This window comes from Cupressus sempervirens, chromosome 3 (assembly GCF_028749045.1).
Source record: "Cupressus sempervirens isolate cs-2001-9-10 chromosome 3, ASM2874904v1, whole genome shotgun sequence".
In the NCBI taxonomy this organism is placed as follows: domain Eukaryota; kingdom Viridiplantae; phylum Streptophyta; class Pinopsida; order Cupressales; family Cupressaceae; genus Cupressus; species Cupressus sempervirens.
The window spans coordinates 686,996,473-687,018,419 of record NC_143120.1 but is presented as its reverse complement, the minus strand read 5'-3'; the positions used below and the strand labels follow the sequence as shown (position 1 = coordinate 687,018,419).

The 21,947-nt window shown below is 36.5% G+C and overlaps 1 protein-coding gene across 1 annotated transcript in view; it reads left to right on the top strand.

Annotated features, from left to right (window-relative positions):
* The window catches only part of LOC149568609 (DNA repair RAD52-like protein 2, chloroplastic), a 123,788-nt gene that overhangs the window by 41,093 nt on the left and 60,748 nt on the right, over nucleotides 1–21,947 (top strand). Inside the window, exon 3 of the mRNA XM_089821480.1 lies at nucleotides 9,306–9,400. Within this exon, the coding sequence (XP_089677606.1) occupies nucleotides 9,306–9,400 (95 nt within the window). The remainder of the gene's footprint in view (nucleotides 1–9,305; nucleotides 9,401–21,947) is intronic.

Here is a 21,947-nt window from a genome sequence, read left to right as displayed (position 1 = left end):
CAAACTTTTTCAGCATGATCCTTAGGAGTTCAAACTCCATATTCTTGGCCTTAAGAACAATGTCAATTGAATATGCTCCAATCTTTAATGGGTTTTGAGATGAAATTCCCACTCCATGCTGGTGCAAACTAGACTGATAAGCCTGGACTTCCATAAGCTGTCTCGCCAACTCAATTAGTATAATTCTATCAGTAGGATACCTTGGTAATGTGTATGGTTCTCCTTTGAAACACCCAACTCGCAAATATGTAAAGTTGGGTAATTGTAAAAACATGCAACCATACTCATTAACCTTGTTCCATGCCTCATCAGATACTTGCTTGTTAGGGATCTCTTTAACAAACACATAAAATGCCCAAAAAGGCATCTTGAACTCTTCTGAAGTGTCTCTGACTTTGTTTCCAAGGCAGCTGTTCATAATATTCCCACACATGACCTATAGACCTATCATGCTTAATTGATAACCCAGAAAAGATACCTAGAGCAGCATCAATGTATACGATATAGGAGTTCATGTTGAACACACCAGTTGATAGAACATTCACCAATTGTTCGCATATGGAATCGCTCACCAATTCAACTCAAAACACGTTCTTTTTTGATTGTATTATGAGTGAGATGTACTTGTACATCTAGAGTTCGAAGGTGTTTGAATCCTTGAGCCGTGCCAAGTGGTTGAGAAGTATAATGAGGTCATTGATTTCCTCTTCAAAATCACATCTGCGAACTCGCTTGACTGGCCATCTAACAAGATTTAGTCTCTTAATAATCAACCAATGATCATTCACAAACTTGGTGCAAGATGAAGTATCCTCATTCCATTGCTCCATAGCCTTCTGTCTTGTGATATTTGTAACAACTGGTGTGTGAGGAACGTGAAATATACGATCAATTGTCTCAGGATCAAGACTAATGATAGTATTACCATCTTGATCTTCGATGGTCTGTGAAGTAGCATCAAAATGTCTTGCACATGCAAGGATGAATTCCAGTTCATGAGCCGCCAATGGGAAGGTAGACAAATGATGAATATGATTCCATTTGATCCTCACCATCTCCTTGGTAGCTGAAGTCTCATGTCTTGAAAGAAAGTCTTCAATGTTCATATAAGAAATATTAGTATCTCGTACTTCATCACAGTAGGAGGTTACTTGTGATGAAGGGAAGGAGTTATGATACTGATCATACTGGTACTTCATCTTCTTTTTGTCTTTGCCCTTCACTGGAGTAGATTCTTTTGATATTGCAAAATGGTACGCTTGTGAAACTGTTACATGAAAATCCCATAAAATGAGAACATTAGCATGCGAAGGATCCATAGCAAGATTTCGATGGATTTTGAACATGGTATAAGTGGAAAATGGATGAAATGAAAGGGGATGGATAATGAACAAATGGGTCAAACTCAGAATGGCTAAATTTTTAGTAAATTTGCCTAAAACGGGTTTTTTAGGATGAATTGCATATGCGACCAAGAAGCTCGGATTTGAGTGAACAAGGAGAAAAATGAATAACACATTGAACACCTCATGTTTAAAAAAGTGCAAAACGTGAGATCTTATTTGGCAAGCATGTGGGAAAGACTTTATCCATAGGGCAACCATATGGAGATACATGGAATGCGTAATGGTGTGGTTTTTACTCGCATTTGCATGTAAGGGAAAATCAAACTTATCTTTCTTTTTAGAATGGGATTTTACACCCAACTGCATATGCAAGTAAGATGAGATCTTGCATATGCAACTTGGAGAAGAAGACGAAAGATAGAAAGAACAACTTGAAGAATGAAAATCATACAAATTTGAAAATGGAAATGTTAGTGACTTGCATCAACATTCAAACAAAAATATACAAATGCCTTAGCGAAAATAAGCAAGAAAAACTACCTCCACTCAACCCAAAAAATGAGAAAGACAAAAACCTTGGCCAAACCTTGAGCAAATCTGAAAAAATCCAAGAGATGCTCGAATCTTAGAGTTGCTCAGACTAAGAGTTAAATAGATTTGGAAATTCTCATTACATGGTTCGAATTTGGACATGTGGATATTGTTAGAGAAATGCAATGCCCAAAATTTGGAACAAATTTTGACATGACAACGTCAAATGCAAAAACATATAAAAATGACGTCTAGGGCAAGATTGAGCTTGTAAAAATGATGAAATACAATCTTAGATTAAAAAACCCTCACCTTAGATAGCTTCTTGAAGAGATTCAATGGAAAAACACATAGGTATGAGCTATTTGTGATGAAGAATATGCCCTAGATGGGTTGTTTTAATCAAAACGCATCAGTGAAAACACATGCATTTCCTTCAAAAATTGCCACTTCTGAGAAATCCTCCAAAAACGTCTTGTCTTAGGGTAAAAACAGGTCTTCTTTGGACAAATGCATATGCCAATATGTTGTTAACACTTGAACGCACTTTTGGAGACCCAATGCACAAAAACCTTCTCAAAGAACGCTGAAAGTTAAAACGCATTTTTTAAATGTAAACATACTTGCCAAGAACATGTAAAAGTATCACAAAATCAGCACCATATGCAGACCTGTTCAAACGCTGCCTTCAAACACATTTTTAGGGAGCAAAAAGATGCATGTAATAGCATCAAAAATGACACTTTTAGAGTTCATGAACATGTCTTAACATATATACAAGCCCTTTGAAAATTGCCACTTTAGTCTTGAAGACCAAAACACACTTTTGAAGGCAAATGCATGGGGTTTAGAACATGTAAAATGGTTAGAAATCACACTTCAGTCTTGAATGCATTTTTAGAAGGCATTTGCATATATATCAAAAATATGCAAAATGATAGAAAATTGCCACTTTTGGCTTGTGATGGACTTTTCAAGTCAAAACGCATTTCTTTTTATCATTTACATATGTCCAAAACATATGTAGTTGGCTTAAAAAACATCACTTTTGCCTTTGGTTTAAAAGAAAACATAGTTAATATTAAAAACATATGTATTTGGGTCCAAAATCACCACTTTAAATTAAAAGGAATAAAGAACTCATTTTAATTTAACATTTTTATGTAAATGAGTTTCAATAACCCACTTTAAATGGTGACTTAAAACACATGCATTTATTAATTATAATTGATTTTTTAAACACAATCACATATGCAATTGTATTTAAAAACACACTTTTAATGATGTTGGGATTGATTTTATTGAAAGTGGATTTTCATGAAGTAATTTGCATGTGGATATATATGCAACATGAAATAAAAATCCCACTTTATGCACTTAAGTGGTCTCATGTAATTATATTTAATATTTAACAATAGTGTTTGATAATGTAACATGAAAAATAATTTAGAAAAAGACTATTTTCATAAAACATAAAAAACTATGGTCTAATCAACTCAGAATGAGCTGAAATTTTAAAATGGACCACAAAATCCACTTTAAATATTACATATAAGTTTATATCATGCAATTGCCAATAAAAAGTTTACTTTTAAGGGGTTTTTGATAAAAATATGTAGTTGACTTGAAACACCCCACTTTTTTCCTTATAACTTGAGCTAGACAACTCCGATTTCAACCTAAGCTCAAATCGAGTGGAATTCCAAGGGCTATTCACCTAATGCAAAACAAGAGCAAAAACTATTTATAATACAAAGAAAAACAAAGAAAAGACGTGAAAGTTCAGCAAAAATCAAGTGTATGAAGTGCAAGAAGGAAAATTCTTACCCACAAACAATTGGGGATAATCTCAACGAAAAACTCTCAAAAGAATGCATAAATAAGAGTACACAAAGAACAACTTAGGGTATATGCAATATGATTAATGGTTGAATGGGTGAATGGTGAACCGATACTAGTGCAAACTGCTTTTTGAGCAAGCAATAATGAATTATTTTCATGATGTCTCATTAATGCATTGAAGCAAAGAGGATGCACCTAGGAATCCATGAGAAAACTCCGTAGGGTTGCCTCAATTTTGTGATGTCAAAATTGAGGACAACACATATGTGTATGTAACACGTGCAAGCTTACGTAAATACTATGGTGTTATGAGAGTAATTCATGTTTGACAAGGGAAACATTTTAGTTCATCTAGATACTCGGTTCAAGGGTAACAACTAATTTATTTCATTTATTATTTTAGAAGTATATTGCATTTTAACCTAGTTAGCTCATGGTGGACACCTGATATACCCTTGTTGCCCAACCTTCTTTTCCTTGACCATGGTGGCTTAGGTTCATACGTGATGGTTTAGTAGCAGTAGGTTGGTGCCCTTGTACCTTATTCCCTCTCTAGCAATGCTCCTCCCCCTTCGCTGTGTTCCTACAAAAAAAAGAGTTAACAGGGTGAAAGAATTCGTCTTTCAAAAGAACTCTATTTATCATTACTAATAACTAACTTGATTAACCATCAAGAAATATCACAACGACTAACCACATCTTCTTTTTCCCAAGACATATAACAGATAACCAATATTCCCATTCATGTGAAAAAACAAAACAAATGAAGCAACTAATCTAACCATCCATTTTGAATTATCATAAATGTCAACAATTATAAAAATTGGGGATGTAACAGAATGGCAATAGTTGAAGCTCGAGAGGAATTGGCCATGTGATTCGAGGAGATAGAGGAGAAGGTAGCTTGTGACGGGGATGAGTTGGCCTAGTATTAGGATCAATTAGCTAAGAGGGAGGTATGATTGGGTTAGGAGAGGGCTTAGAGGGCACTGTTGGAGACAAGCCTTGCGAGTGCTTTGGAGTTGATAGATAAAAAGGATAAGGAGATTTCGAAAGCTTCTTACATGTTGAAGTCGACACAGGAATGGCAAATGATCATAGAGAGCAACCTAAAATTCTGGATTGAGTAGGTGTATTGGATGAGGGAGCAGCTGGTAGCATCCACTCCACTTCCTTCCTTAGCGGGAACACTTCCTCAACCCTCTTCTTGATCTCTTTCATTGTATAGTTAATTTTTTTGGTCCCCATTTTGTTGTTTTTTTGGGGAATGATGTTGTTGGGTAATTATGAGTTGTTAGTATTTGTTAGTTATTGAAGGGACAGGTATTTGGGGATGGTAGTGACATTTGGTGCTCTTACCCTTATGACCCCTATATATGTTATGTACTACATTGGACATATATTATTATTGTGTTGTTGCTATTGCAGTGTTGCTTTTAAGAGTTTGTTGTCATACATTGTAAAGCATTTGATGAATTAATATAGAAGCAATTGTGAGTTCTCTGATATACTATGTATACTTACATTTTATATCATTCTTGTACTCATTAAACTTGTTTACCCTATTGGGCAAACATGAAAACTTTCATATTAATACGGAATGCAAAATAATTAACAATTGTCAATCCCAATAGAAGAAAATATCTTTAATTGGCAATCATAAAACTCAACGTCTTTTTTGCAAGACAAATGCAAATGAAACTCAAGAACTATTATGCAAAATTTATGCAATTTAAAATCAAGATCTTTTATGCTGTAACAGTTGCAAATCAAACTCAATGCAACAACACCCTAATTGATGCAAGCAAGGGAGATTATTTTAAAAGCTATCAATAGAGAAGTATATTAAAATATTCTAATATTTCTTTAATGGTCATCTTAGTCTTTAGTTTATTAGGTGGTTTCTATATCTTTCTTTAGTTCTTGGTTGTTTCTTTTAGAAACATCATCTTTGTGAATCTATTTTAGGATCTTTCATCTCCTTTGTTTAATATAACTACAACAACAATGATTTACCATAACATGGATCAGAGAAGGTCTATGGGATTTCATAAAATTTGGTGGATTTTTTAAAGAAAACTCGAGTCTCTTTTAATCTGGAATTTTTTTCAGAAATTTGATTTCCGATTTTTAGAAAGAAAATTGTTAAGAGGTATTTTATGAAACTTTTGTGGTTTGTCTTCAAAGATTTCTGCTGGAAATTGCAAGCTTGGTTAAGAGTTTTGATCCTGTGATTTCTTGGTTGCAGCAAAAGACTTTAATTTTTGATGGTTGCATGTACTTGCATGTGTTGGTTTACCATACTAACTCTCTTGTTTCGCCACTGGGAAAAATTTCTGATAGGTTTCTATAATTTTTCCCTTAAAATTTTTTTATTTTGTAGTTCACACAAAGTTGCGTGAGATTCCTTGGTGAGTTTATAATTTTTTCCTCAAAGTTATCTTTGGGTTTTACCATTTTTTCTCAAAAATGAAGCTTTGTATTGTCTAGTTTTGATTGATTTTTCACCTCAAAAATCATGTTGGGTTTTGATCAAATTTTTACCTCAAAAATTGTGTTGGGTTTTTGTCGATTTTTTTCCTAAAAAATTGTGGCTTTTTGCAGTCTATTTTGGGGCATCATGCTCAGTTGCAAAGTCTGGAGGGTTTTTCGGTTTTTCCTCAGAATCATGCTAGTTGTTCTCAGTGTTTGTATTTGTCTCCAAGGAAGAGCAACTCCGTTATCCAACATTAGGTTTGATATTTTGTGATGATTTTTGGTCAGATGTTTTGGTGATTCTGGGAGGGCTAGTGGAAAACTTATCTCAGTGGAAGGCTTTTGTCTCTTGTTGCAAAGCATTCTGAAAAAGGGGACATCCTTCTCTGTTCTTTTATTGACAAATTTTGGCTTGTTGGTTATAAACACTTTGTAGATCTAGGAAGGGTCTCAGCAGCAGCAAAATGTTTTGTAGGATTTGTGACCAAAAGACAATAGTTAGACTATAACCTTTAAGGAAGGGTATTAGAATATTCTAATATTTCTTTAATGGTCATCTTAGACTTTAGTTTATTAGGTACTTTTATTTATTTCTTTAGTTCATAGTTGTTTCTTTTATTAACATCGCCTTTGTAAATCTTTAAAAGGAGCTTTCATCTCCTTCGTTTAATACAACAACAACAACATTGATTTACCATAACAAAGTAGACATGCCTGCCAAGACTCATGATCAAAGAGCAACAACAAACTGCATCGACAACTTAACAATGTGATCCTCCGCCTTTCGTATAATCCTATAAGAAATATATTCATCAAACCTGATGCAATGGTGATGCTCAATGCTAAGCTCCCTCTCCATTCTCCCAATCAACAATAGCATTTCCCCCCAAAAGCTATTTTACTCGCTACAAAAGAACATAGTTACACCGCCCTGGGAGATGGGGGGACGGGGGGACGAGGGGACAAGTTTCCGAGACGGGGGGAACAGAGGGGCCTTGATTTGGGGACAGCAGGGGGACGGTGGGGGGACGGCGGCGGGGGATGGGAGGGTGGTGGAAGTAGGGGTGTACATACTATACATATGGTATAGCATATACCATATCAAGTGGAATATCATGATTCATGATCAAATGACAAACAAACAATGAACATTAAACATTGGACATCAACAAATAATAAATACTAGTCTAAACTCTATATATCAGCCTTCAAATCAATAGTATGAGTATCTAGATTCTACTATCTAATAGTAATCAATGATCATATGAGTCATGACATAAAGATGATTACAATAAGTATCATGTGCCATGAATCATGATATCAAAATAAGTATATGATGCAAACAAAAACTACAAGTCTCCAAGAGTCCAAATCAAAATGTCAAATCAATGGAGACTCCTTGGCGTCCCCCCACAATGAAGGAGACTTCTTGGTGTCCCCCCTCAATGAAGGAGACTCTTTGGCGTCCCCCCGCACCCCCACACTCGGAGACCTCTAGCCGTCTCGGAGACGTCTTGCCGTCTCCGGTGGTGGTGGCGCTCTATGTGGCGCTGCCCGAAACGCGGAGACGCCGTCCCCCCGTCTCCGAAACGGCCTAGTTTGGGGGGGGGACGCGTCCCCGTGTTACACTGCAAAAGAATGAATGCATCTGTTGTCGACAAAAAGCTGCATTGCATGAGCAGCAAGTAGTAACTCCTTTTCATGGTGGCAAGGAGTTATGCTTGTGACCCAAGCAAGAGAAGCTCACAAAAACATGAGGATTAAAAAAATGTGAATTTTCCATGCATTTATATCATAATGGTTGAAAACAATTTCACATATGAATGTTTATATTGTGTGTGTATATATATATATATATATATAGACACTTTCATATATATATGGACACACACATATAGATATAGGTGATGGTAGTGGGCCAATGTCCCTTGCTAGATTTGTGACATGGATTAACAACCTCCTATGTCTTCTATAAGTCTAGTGGTTGTATTAGGCATTGATAGGTCGATCTTTTGGTTGTCCTAGTTGTGGACAAGTGGTATTAGAGCTTGGTTAGAGGTTCGAATTTTTTCAGGCGACAACAAGTAATGCTGGGAGGGGGATTTTTGGTAGTAGGTCAGCATCCCTTGCTGGATTCACAACATGATTAATAGCCTTCAGTGTCTTCTAGAAGTCTAGTGGTTGTATCGGGCATTGACAGGTCGATCTTTTGGTGGAACGACAACCCTAGCGGTTAACAATAGGTACTTGCCGAAAGAATACATAACATATGACCAATCAAGACTGCATATACACACACACACACACAAAAGTCTGTATATATTTTTACACAGACACTTGTTTGTATATATTTATATACACACATATATTTATATGTACGTAAAAATATTTACCAAAGGACTAAGCAACCAAAATAACTGAAAATCATTAAACTGTTATCATCCCACTTCACAAGATATAGATATTACAGTTATAAAATAAAATGGTCGCAAGGAAGGGATGTAACAGTCCATGTTGGTCTTTTATATCATGCCTTTCTTATACTTGATGTAGTGAATTGATTTCATATTTCATCTTTTTGTGTATGGACTTTCCTTGATAGAGAAAAATTTAACAATATATTTTAAGTATTGAATGCATTCTATTATATGTTGGCTTCTTAATTTTATATCTGTTGAGCTCAGTTCTACAATTTTATTGTGAATATTTTTTTTTGCTTCCTCTGCAAGTAAATTTGTGAAAATTCAGTGCCTTCATATATGGTGAGGGTTTTATATTTACAAATTCCAAGCTATGAGTTTTTCATGATATCATATTGGATCAAATAAGATAATTTATTGTTTTCATTCTTTTGCTGTTTCTTTGCATTTTTTTCCAATAGAGTAGAGAAATTTATTTTCAACATAAAAGCATGTGGTTGTTAGCATCATGTGATTCGAATCACGCTGTCTTTGTAGTTGTGTTGGTCTGTTATTAATACTACTTATTCTAGATAAATGTCTTTTTAGTATAAACTCAGATTTCCTCTCTCTTTGTAATCTTTTAAAGAAAAATAAAATGTTTTGTCTATATTTGATCAATGGAATATCTTGCGTTTATGAAATTATGCAGGCTGGTTGGGAGAAATCCGCAGTCTGACATTCTCTGATGATGCAAGATCTGTCTCAGTGGTTTATCGAGTTACAATTCGGGGATCTGATGGAGAGGTTTGTCCTGCGCGATAAATAATTTAAATTTTTAGATGTCCAATTTGTTAATGACTTAAAGATTGACTTGATTTTTGTGTGGGATATTTTTCATTTTTCTTGTAGTAGTGTTGCCACCAGAGTTAAAAGTATGGATGCTTGGTGTAGAAGTTTTCTTTCTTGAAGAGTCACAGTTATTTTGTGTCAATTGTCAATAAATTAGATTTATAACATCCTCTTGTGGGAACATTCATTAACAACTTGCTTAAATAGTGGTATTTGATGTAACTAAAATGTCAATTCTTAGGTTTTGATCAATTTAAAGTTTAATCGGAATCCTACCGATAGAACATAATGCCTACTAGAAGCTGTGCACACTGTGCCCTGGACACTTTTTCAAATGTATCATCCTGATTTCTTTTACCCTATTGTATTAGATTGCAAACATTGAAACCTGTGTCGAAAGCAAATAAAATTGCTTAAACACACACCTTCTAAATATCTATCGTTATGACAAATGACAAGAGCCTTGAGAAGGACTTAGAGGTCTAGAAGTATGTGGCTATGACACAAACCAAGATACCCTCTGTTAAACGCAGTAAGAATGGGATTATATATATGGATATCAGCAGAAATAGCTTGAATTCCCCATATTCTGGATTGCTGACTTAAGGGTTGGGCTTTATTGGCCCAAATTTGCCCCCAAGGTGACTTTTGCTCAGGCAACTATTAGATCCCACTTCTTCAAGACCAGATACATGGAGGAGAACACTGATTTGATGTTACACCCTATGCTCTCTAAAACCCCTCCAGTGTCTCAACCCTTAACAAATTAAGTCTTCCCGAAATTAAAAATTATATTTTTACCTGGATGGTATTTTTTTTTTGAATGAGGATCTAGCCTAACACCCTGGTATATGTCTATAATACAGTAACTGCATGTTGACCAAATATGGGAAATTCTATCAGCAGATACAAAATATGTGATGCAAAAAATTGACAGTTGAGAGGAAATTCTGTCGTCATTTATGAAAACTTTATAAATCATTTTATGATGTTGCTATTTGACATGATTTAAGCAACTGAATTTTGTATTGGAAACTTGCTATCATCTCACTTCTAGATGAGCTAGTATTTATTACTGCATTAATCACCCATTATTGCCGATTGAGCCAGCTCATTCACCAACATCAAATTCCAACTGATAAGTATAATTGCCATTAATTGATTTCAGCGCCAGACAATTTTGACACTATTGACCAAAGGGACTAGTGGTAAGAGTACTTGGCTTTGGACATCAGGCTGCTGGCATCAGCAACCAATAATAATGAATGAGTTTGTTGGCTCTTGTGTTGAGTAGAGTAACTGTTATTTTGACCATGATGGCTGTTGTATCTGCATAGTATAGTGTGCAAGGCTTAAATTTGACAGTGTTCAAATGCTAATAAACCCGTAATGAAGCTGCAGACTTCAAAGGATCAACCATGAAAGATACCTTCCGCAAGATAGTGTTGCACCACAAGCTTGCATGAATATTGGGATAATGAAATGAGATACATGAGATAGATAACAATATACAAGCACCTTGGTTATATAGATAAGGTGTGGTGAGGTATGACGACTATCCTTGATACAGACATTAAATTTTCAATGTAAAATAATAAATACCTAAAGAAAATATTAAATGTCTCATATGTCTAAAAATAAATAACAAGACATTGTCTCATTATAAGGAAACTTCTAGGATGCTACCTAAGACATAAGTATATTGACACGATTCTAAGTAAACTTAACATGTGAATGGGTTCCCACTGATGACCGGATAGGAAATAACCTCATTCACACTAACACCCCCTCTTATGTGCAACTCCGGCAGTGAAATTATAGTGTACAATGCAATATGGGTCTCAATAAATAAGCCATGTTAGATATCCATGCACAAGTAATCTCTCAAAATAGAGAAAAGGAGAAAACCCAGTGCGATAAAACTCCTCTCCAGAATAGAAATATGATTAAGATCATCAAGTGATAGAAAGAGTGATGTATGGAGGTCTCAACATCAATAAACCCCAAGAACAACATCCATCACAAGAATCGAATCAACATCCCCCTCATAAGAGGATACGAGAGAGACAATGTGGTCTCCCCCATAATGAATAATATCCTACAAGAATGGTAAATATCTGATGACAAAATATGATCCAATTGTTACAAACAACTTGTCTCCCCTTAGGAAAAAACAAAACCATGCATAAATGGAAGAATGCTTCCCATTCAGGATAAGCTTTGAAAGATGGAAGTACGAAGAATGATGATGATGTCTCTTAAAACTGCTCGTGTCTCTTTATCCATGAAAGATGATGATGCCACAATCCAGTCAGTTACAAGACCAATCAATGAAGATGACTAACTAGAACTTTTTGGAAAATATTAGTGAACAAGCTCTAACAATTAATATGATGTGACAACTGGAATGCAAAGCATGTCATCTAAGAGGAGGGTTACTCTCTTGAATGTGTCCTTAAATTAAATCTAAAAGACAATAAAAATTGTTTATTTGTGAAAGCTAACCTCCTTCATGTAGCAACACATGCTTAATGATGAGACACTTTGAAAGGTATATGTGGGGGGTTCTTTGAAGTTTGAAGTATTAGAGGTAAGCATTTTTATTGAATATAATTATCAAATGTTGAGCAGAGGAAGGAAGATTGAGAGCAATGATATAATTGTTTCCAAGAGGTGCGATTTAATATTAAACAAGAGATGCAATTAGAAAGTTGAGGGAACACTGGAAGAGACAAGGCTCTCCCATCCCAAGAAGAGGGTATAAATATGACTAGCGGAAGCTCCAAGAGGCAAATGAATAAGCAAGTACATGTACAGCAGAGATAATCGATCATTCAACAGAAGGAAACATATAGCAGAGACAATCAAATAGCAGCAAGGAAAAAGCCAACAGAGATAATAAAACAAACAGCAGTGGCAGTCAAAATATAGAACAAAGACTTATTTGTAAATCTTAGTGGTCAGGCATGGAAGAAAGTGAAACATAATAAGAATAAGAGAATCAAAGTAAGCATATATGGATGGAATATAAGCAGCAGCAACATGGATAGAGATGAAATCTGATATTAGGAATCAGACCTAGATTACTGAATATCATTCCTATTGAGAGCAAATATAGATCAAACCAAACAGACCTTACGCATAGTGACATCACTCAAGCATAGAGAATCTAAATACTACTCGTAGATTGGTATGAAGTAAATGGATCTTACCTGTGGTCTGTTGTTTATAAATAAAAATCACATTTTTACATATATGTATTTATTTATTCTATATGAGTTAGAGGAAGTAAGATAAGGAGATGCAGTTCACCGGCTTCTCTTAAGTAAGCTGGAATTGTTTGTGATTGGACATACCTATCTCTTGTAGATTGAGAGACAATTTGACTACACCAATGTATGGAATTGGTCATAGATGGCCATTTCTGCTGCTTGCGGGATAAGGGCAAGTTTCCATGATGTGAATATTACGTGCTCTTGGGCTTAGTTGGACAAAATACGTTGCTGTAAGAGATGGAATTGGTCATAGTTGGACATTCTTGCCTCTTGTGGGCTAAGAGGTGAGTTGATCACCCCAAGTGATGTAGTTGGTCATAGTTGGATATTCCTTGCAGTTGCGGGATGCCCAAAGGGATAGGAGTGGTCATAGTTGGAAGTTTTTGCTGCTTGTAGGATAAGGGCACGTTTTCCATAATGTGAATGTAACATACTTTTGGGCTTAGTTGAATTGGGCAGTTTACTGGCACCCTCTCGAAGCTCCTCTCAAGATGAATTTAAGATTGGTTATGAGATGGTAAGCTCCAATTTTGGGGACATTACAAAGTAACTTTATTAAGGAGATTAGTTATATCATGCACTGAGTTAATGTTCCCCACCATATTAGGAAATATATGTATTAGGGATTACGGTGAAATTTTTATATTAGGGTAAAATTAGGGCATTGGAAAGTGGACATTTCACAGTCTTGTCCTCGTCTGAAGTTTCAGAGTACTCTGAAGTATTAAATTCCCTAACAATATCATAATCATAGGGCGCCCTTTCTAAAGGGTGAAGAGGCACATTGCAATCTGAGATAGGATCTTCTAGGAATGTTTGAGTATCCTGATCTCCATATAACTCCCAAATTTTAGTCCAAAGAGCACAAGGACACTCGACATAAACAATAAACTTCAATATGTATTATTTACATGCAAAGTAATGACTCCCAACAAATGATCCCTCTTTCAATTCCAAGCAAATCTTTTACTAGGAGTGTTGGGTAGTGAAACAAGATTATACAAATGCAGCAACAAATATTGCATCTTAAATGGGTAATAATGTCATCTCTCCATTGTTTATAGTTTCCCCTCTTTAGGAATATCTAAGCAGAAGGAAATGAAAAACCATGACATACTATGGTATATCACAATGATAAAACTATAATATGAATGTACAAACTACCAAATATGATGTGCAACTGAAAATGCAGCCTCCCTAATAAACACAACTTTCTCAAGAGATAGTATGTCCAAGTAATCAAACAAATGCCTCAAATCGCAAAAACTCGGTAGATAATACCTAGGGCTGAACTTGGGAAAAAAAAGGTATGCACAAAATGATAGAGCTCCTCAATACCTTTCCAACAATAAAAGAATTACAAAAATTAAGGTATGCACAAAACGATAGAGCTCCTCAATTCCTTCCCAACACTAAAACAATCACAAAGATTGTAGATCATAACCAAAAGTTATGAACCCAAGAGTCCAAAAGAAGTGTCCACTTCAAACAACAAGATACCAAGAAACAAATTATAGTACTGTAAAGCTGGTCGAATCAGCTTTTCAGTGATATCTTATTTGAAAGTGTTTGCCTCCTAGATCAAAAGTTACCTCAGTTTGATAAAAAAACCCCTATATGGAGCCATTGGAAAAGCACAAGGGGCTACAAATGTTTGCCCCCATGGGGTAATAGAGACTAATTGCATACAGAAAGTAAAGTACTCAACATGGAATGGAAAGAGAGAATAGTAATATTATATTTACTCATTGATCACCGTATACAAATGTACTCCATACCAACATGTCTCAATTAAAAGAAATGGTGCATACATATAGTGTCCAAGGGGTTGTGACGTGAACTGTTGCGATCGTGTAACTCCCTTGGATGTGCCAACCGTCTAACTACCCAATAACCTGACAACATCATTCCCCCCAAAAAGATGTTAATTCCTTGTAACTTTGATAAGACAAGTGTTTTTATTCTCAGATCAGTCTGATCTGGATGCATGAGTTCCCTTAAGTATTGGTCACTAGAACATATTGCCCCCTCTAGACAGATCGACATCTTCCTTGTGGCTTTTATAAGCTTTTTTATTTACTAGTGTGGTTAGTTACTAACCATTAGTAACTCTTGGAATGGGCACCAATCTTGAGGAAACAATTATGTTGTTAAGTAGGCCAATCTAGAGAGGGACATGTCCATTGAATGGACATGTTCACTGAATGGACATGTCTCTTCAGTGAACATGTCCATTCCATTCAGTGAACATGTCCCTTGAGTTGGGTATAAGGGAGGGCTAGATTGCAGATTAGAAGACACACCGAAATCGATAAGTTTGCTCTTCTAGCAATCTGCCCAAATAGAATTATCTATAGGAGCGTAAACATTTTCAGAAGATCCATGACCTTAACATGGTATCAAAGCCTAGTTGAAAACTGCAAATGAGGATTTTCACGATACCTTCTTATAGAGCCAACTGCTTTCAAATGGTAATTAAAATCAAATGAGGAATGATGTTATTCAGCATCGATTGTTTCCAATTGATTATACGTACTCTAGCCATAGGGATGAATATTGGAAGATTGTCAATGAGTGCATAAAGAAGATAATACAATGATAGGATATATGAATATCGTGTTACAAATTAGCGTCTTCTAGGAGGACATTCTCACGGATGTTTAATGATCAATTCTTATATAATATAAGACAATATATAAGATACAAGACACGCTATGCTTAAGTCACGATGATGTAAATGGCCAAATGGCAATAGTATCTTTCATTGGTAAAGTCAAGATCCTGTCAAATGTTGAAAGCGAGTTTGGAAATCCACAGTCACAGCAGCAAAACATACAGTCTCATCTCAATTAAAGCCATTGTGGATTCCCACTCAAGTATATGCAGCTACAAATTCAAGCGGCACTTGAAAATAAAGTAAGACATCTATCCAATGTCGTCAAAGGTTCCAGTTCATATACAATCAACGTATGCTTCACAAAATGGCCCGATAATATTAAAGGATAAAAGACCAGTGCCACTGTAGAAGTTTGGCACAACAAAAATTTAATTGGTGATTTAAATAAACTCTATCCGGTTAGGACTTTAATGCAAAGACTTTCAATTTGGTGAAGTGGATATTCTGCCTCTTCGTCAGTGCAAACGGCCTGTTCTATTCTTCCAACCTCAGCAATGAATCCTTCCTTACTCATTGCTAACGTTCAGAATGCAAGAATATGGAAAACATGGACAGTGTGACCAAATTGTCGCACAAATTTTGCGCACTGCTCAAAATCAAGTCTCGACTATTGTAAAAAGAAGTTTACGTTGACATAACCTCAACATCTCTTCTCGTCCATAGCTATATAATTTCCCAGAGCACACAAAATAAACATCAAAGAACTTGTAGACTTGTGGAGCAAGTTTTCACTACCTTGAGTTGAAGTACACTGGATTATTTTGAATGCTCAAAATTATGAAACGACGAAATGTTAAATATTGAATATAATCCCCTAGATATTTGAAAATGAAAATGGGAAGAGTTTGGAGAGGTCTTCTGAAAGAGATGACTCATATTAACAACGATTTTATCAAGGGTGGCGATTATATTAAGTAAAGTCACCTCCATACAAATCTGCGATTACTTTAATGTGAGAGGTCATCAATTTTTTAGAATATAGATTGGATAACACCAAACTTCCTGAATGTTAGATGGTCGAATTGACACATGACAAGAAAGTGTTTTCATGTATAAAGTGCTCGAATCCCATGTGGATACCACGACAAGGAATACAAAAATAGATCAAATTAGCAGGGCACTGCAATTTAGCAATGACAATGTTGCATGGATCAAAGTCTGTAATGCTATTTCTAAAGAATTGAATCGATTGTGCCTCATTCTTGGGATCAAGACTATGATATGAGGAGATAATACACAGGGCATCTGATTCCATCAGACTGCGAACAAATCAAGGAAAAACTACTCCCAATTGGTAACGTATGTGACAAACATTTGACGTGGCATTTTCATCATGGACGCAACTTTACATTGTTGACCACCCCATTTATAGGGGATGAAGATATTACAAAAGACATTGAAGGAGGAGATTAAAAAAATAAAAATGGGGGATTCTTAATTAAGGAAAGGAAGATGTTTGACGAGGGCATGTGCCCCACATTGAAATGGTGAAAGGTTTTTCAAAAGTAAATAGTACTCTGAAAATATTGAATGCTCTATGTCTGGCTAAACTAGCAAAGAGGAGAACCACTTTTGATATGTGAAATGGTGAGACTTGTGGAAATGGTCTCATTTAATCAACACCTATAGCAAAACCAACCAGATTAAGAGGATGATTGAAGATAAGTGGTAATGCAAATGATTAATTGATGTACCGGGTTGATTGATGAATTCCATTCTGTGATCGATAGTATATGGAATTGTTTGTCAGTTCCTTGTAATTGCTTACGCGTTCTTCCAGAAGGGGAGATGGCATCAAGTTAGAAAGTTTTGTTGGCACCCGTCAAGACTTAGAATCAAAGAGTGTTTGATTTTTTAATCATAGGATATGGAGACATATGAAGAATTTACGGTGAGCAAGCTGAATGTCGCTCTACTGAAAGGAAACTCCTATTCAAACTAAGTTTGATCCACTATAAAAAGGAACCTTGGAATAAGAGCAAATGATTCTATCATCTTAGACAAATTCGATTATTTTGTTTGAGAGGCAGTTCATTAATGAAGATAACTCGTGGATAGAATCACTGATGAGATGCACATGGATAAAGATTACATCATGCTGTGACAAACATTTTACTCAAGGCATTTCTGATCTTCCCTCAAGTCCAAGAGGGAGTGTTAATGATTGTGGACTTAGAAAAGATGCATTCTGTATAACCTTATGACCGCTCAGATTATTAGTATTGGTTCTTAGACAAGGAGGGAATAAAGTGACATCACGCTGTGACACTAAGATGATGGATATTAGCATGGTATGCGTTCCTAACAAAAGGAGAAGCTAAATGATCTGCAATGGTGAATCTTGACTCAGAGGGAGTAGACCATGCTTTATTGATTCCCAAGTAATAAAGAATGTGTAGCAGAGAATCATAAGTATCATCTTATAAGAAGGTTATATGTTAGAGAGAGTACTTAGAAGATCGAGTTGACTCCCCAGGATCTAGGTTATACAAACTCAAACTGAGTGTACCATGTCAAGATGGTGTATACTCATAAAATACAAAAGCTTTCATCAAGGTTATGATGGAAAGCTAACTATCTATTGTACTTGAGCTCTTCTTTTACCTTATGTCTATAATATCTTTCATTTGTATTTTTTTAAGAAGAGTATATGCCTTGATTTTTTTCTTTTTTTTTTCTTTTCTAAATAATGTTCTTGTAGGAGAGAATTTTGGATTTAGAGGGAGTCTAACATCTCATCAAGGCAACCTTGAATAAGGAGCTCGGAAGATTTGATATCCAGTAGGAGTCTGGAAAATCTAAAGTGAGCAACCATCTGATGGGCCTACCTTTATAAACATTATGGTGTGGAAGCATTTCTTAGTAAACAGTCTTGCAACATCAGTTTGTAGTAATAGAAAACAATCCTCCAGCACGAATTTGCAGTGATAGCAAATGATCTTATGGTGTTTTAAATCAGTAGAGGACTACTAGCAAATCTTGAATAGATTCAAGATTGTGTTGTGAAAGAAACATTTTGATGTCTATCACAACTTGGATAAAGAGAGAATTTAATTATTCTCTAGATTTTATCCTTAAGTATTGGAAATTAGAAAGTAGGTATTCTTATCAAACCTCTCTGAGAGTGATCATCTCAGGAAAGATCCAGGTATGATTGAATTGTTTTGTATTCTTATGATAATTTATATTATTGTGAGGATATTGACTGTTATGGGGCTTCACCATTTGTGTTTGTTATTTAAGAGGTGACGATCTCTGCAATAATGAACACTTGTATAAAGACATTATAAGATGTGACGATCTCCGGGATAATGTTCTGACCAGTAGAGAACTACTAGCAGATTTGGATGAATTTAAGATCATGTTGTGATGGAGGCATTTCTATGTCTATGAATCACAACTTGGATAAAGGAAGAATTTAATTATTCTCCAGATTTTATCCAGTGTACTGGCAGATTTTAATTCAGGATCATGTTGTGTGCCTATGAGTCATAACTTGGATAAAGGAAAAATTTAATTACTCTCCGGATTTTATCTTGTGTAAGGCATTCTAGTAATGGATTGTTGGTAGAATCTAGATCTTGGACAAAATCAAGATCATATTGTGAGAGTGACATTTCTAAAAACTCTAGACGTCACAACTTGGGTAAAGGGAGAATTTAATTATCCTCTAGTCTTTATCCCAAGTATTACTGTTGTCACAAGTTTAGGGAATACTTCATATCACAAGCCTTGTCAAACACCCTGTGTTACAAGCCTAGGTGATTTGATAGTTTGTATTACGAATGATGCTTAGTGATTTGATCACAAGCTCCGGTGATAACTGTAAGAAATGATAATATTGAGCAAGGAACGAGAAGCAATCCAAGTAAGTTAAGTGTGAAACAATGTTACCATAAGATAAGCAAACTCCAAGAGCATACACCAAGATGGTTCAACAATGGAGACAAGGATTTATAAGGGGAAAGCAAAGAAAACCCCTTGTGAGTATTATGAATGAAGGCAAATGCCTAGAGAAGAGAGAGAGAGAGTGTTGGAGCAAAAGTAGCTCAATACAATAACATCAAGTGCTAAGAGTGTGTTGGAGAAAGAAGGAGGAGCATCTCTTATATAGAGATGAGAGAGGAGTTGCATTTGTAACTCCCATTTCTATGAATGCCACATTCATAATAGGTGTGTGCAAAGTGTCACAATCCTCTTAAGGAGGATAAACTAAATAAAGAAATAAACAAGAGTTGTCCTTACATGTGGAATAAAGGACAAACAATGACATGTCCTCCGCATGTGTACAAGAGGACAAACTACATTTAGGGACCCTTGGAATATCCCAATTAATATATCCAAGGAAAGATTAACCTTTCTAACAATAACTTTTATTATAAGATTTGTAATATGACGTGTCTTCAGGTATCATTTGTATAATGATACATCATGCTTGAAATTTAGAAAGGTATAGAGTGTATGTCTATGCTTAGTCATCTCTATTGATGTTGCTAGATATGTCTCTATCACTTATCAAGTTAAGAGGGAGTGTTAATTCCTTGTATCTTTGACAAGACAAGTGTTCTGATTTTCAGATCAGTCTGATCTGGATGCATGAGTTCCCTTAAGTATTGGTCACTAGAACATATTGTCCCCTCTAGATAGATCGACATCTTCCTTGTGGCTTTTATAAGCTTTCTTATTTACTAGTGTGGTTAGTTACTAACCATTAGTAACTCTTGATGGGCACCAATCTTGAGGAAACAATTATGTTGTTAAGTAGGCCAACCTAGAGAGGGACATGTCCATTCAATGAACATGTCCCTTGAGTTAGGTATAAGGGAGGGCTAGATTGCAGATTAGAAGACACACCGAAATCGATAAGTCTGCTCTTCTAACAATTTGCCCAAATAGAATTATCTATAGGATTGTAAACATTTGTAGAATATCCATGACCTTAACAAAAGAAAAGTCATCTCCTGATGACTTACAACTTACAAAATAGGAGACAACTATCTAAATACATAAAAAACTGGAGACTGAGGGGGAGGTTGCATCCCTCGAGTGTCTAGTAACCAATGCAACTTGTAGACCTGATTCATGCGGATGCGCAAATCCTTCTGTGTCCTTGTGTTGACCTCCACAGTATTCTTCAGTAAAAGTGTTGCCTCCATGGCTTGTGCTTCCTTCTGTGCACAGGCTGCTTTAGCCTCCTCTAGCCCCTTTTCAGCCTTTTCCGTGTCCTGCAAGAGTGCTGCTTGCTTTGCCACCCAAGCTGCTTGTTGGCTAGCGCAGTGAGTGGCTAGCTCCTCCCGAGCCTTCGCCTCCACCTCTCTGGACCTATCAGCTGCAACTCTGTTTGCCTCCACATGCCACTGGGCATAGTAGGCGTCTTTATACACCGCTACTATCTCATGTGCAATCGTCTCCATAGTGTTGTTGCTTGGTCCTAATTCATGTTCTGTAGCCTAGTCTGCCAACATCTCCGGTGTCTTTGCTGCTGGCCATCCTCTTGCCTCAAAGCAAGAGTGGAAACATTCGGGGCACGTTTGCTGTATGTAGGCTTAGATCAACTGCAATTCCCTTGTTCTAGTCAAGGCATTATGTCCAAGTACCCAACCTCTTTCCAACACGATCTCCAGAGCCCTAATGCATGCCTTGGATCTCTCTTTGCCCGACCCATAGGAGAAACTCTCCTCGTCCTCCTACCCAACTTGTTGGTCTGTATCTATCTCCATTCCTCCTGTGGCAGCAACTTCCACCTCCGGTGCAACTCCCTCATCTCCTGTGCATCCTTGAATGGTGGAATCCCTTTCTCCTATGGTGCTGCTAGTACTCTAGCCAAAACCTCTTCCCGTCTTTGGGATTGAATGGAGGGACTGATGTTTGTAGGAGTGAGTTGGAACTGCTGTTGCAAGAACATATTGGCCTGGTCCATCACTTGAACATCCTTAGCCTCTGGTTGTGCTAATTGTGCTATGCTTATTGGTTCGGCCAATAAGGTAGAAGCAATGGTGACAATAACCTCCGTGCCAATTACCTCTAATTTGACCTAAGGCTTTGGTGACCTACTCTCGTCCGCCTCTATCTCCTGGTGCATCTCCATCGTACCTTCTGCTGGAACTATAACCACTACATTTGGGCTATGTTTGATCTTGGGCAACTTTCGCTAATTAATTCTCGGCGGCTACTTGGGATACCAATTCTACAATCTTTGTTCCCGTCATCTTTGGAAAGACTACCTCCCTCTCCAATGTTGCCTACTCAGTCACTATTGTTGTGGTCTCAGTCATTACCGGGGGTTGGTGTCATAAGACTCATAACAATAGGTGCTCTACTCTAGCTGAATGGTGGGATCGAAGGAGTGGAAGTGATGGGTAGCAAGTGGGCCAATAAGGGTAATAGAGGAGGTGCGAAGAGTGACCTAGGTGGGGACATTGCATGGGTCACGTCGTCCTTGTCCTTCGCCGGAGAGCTCTCTCCCTCCGAAGCAGTCCCACCACTCTTCGTAGTATCTTCTCGGCCACTATCAGTGTCATCAATGCCTAATGCCTGCATCACCCTCTTC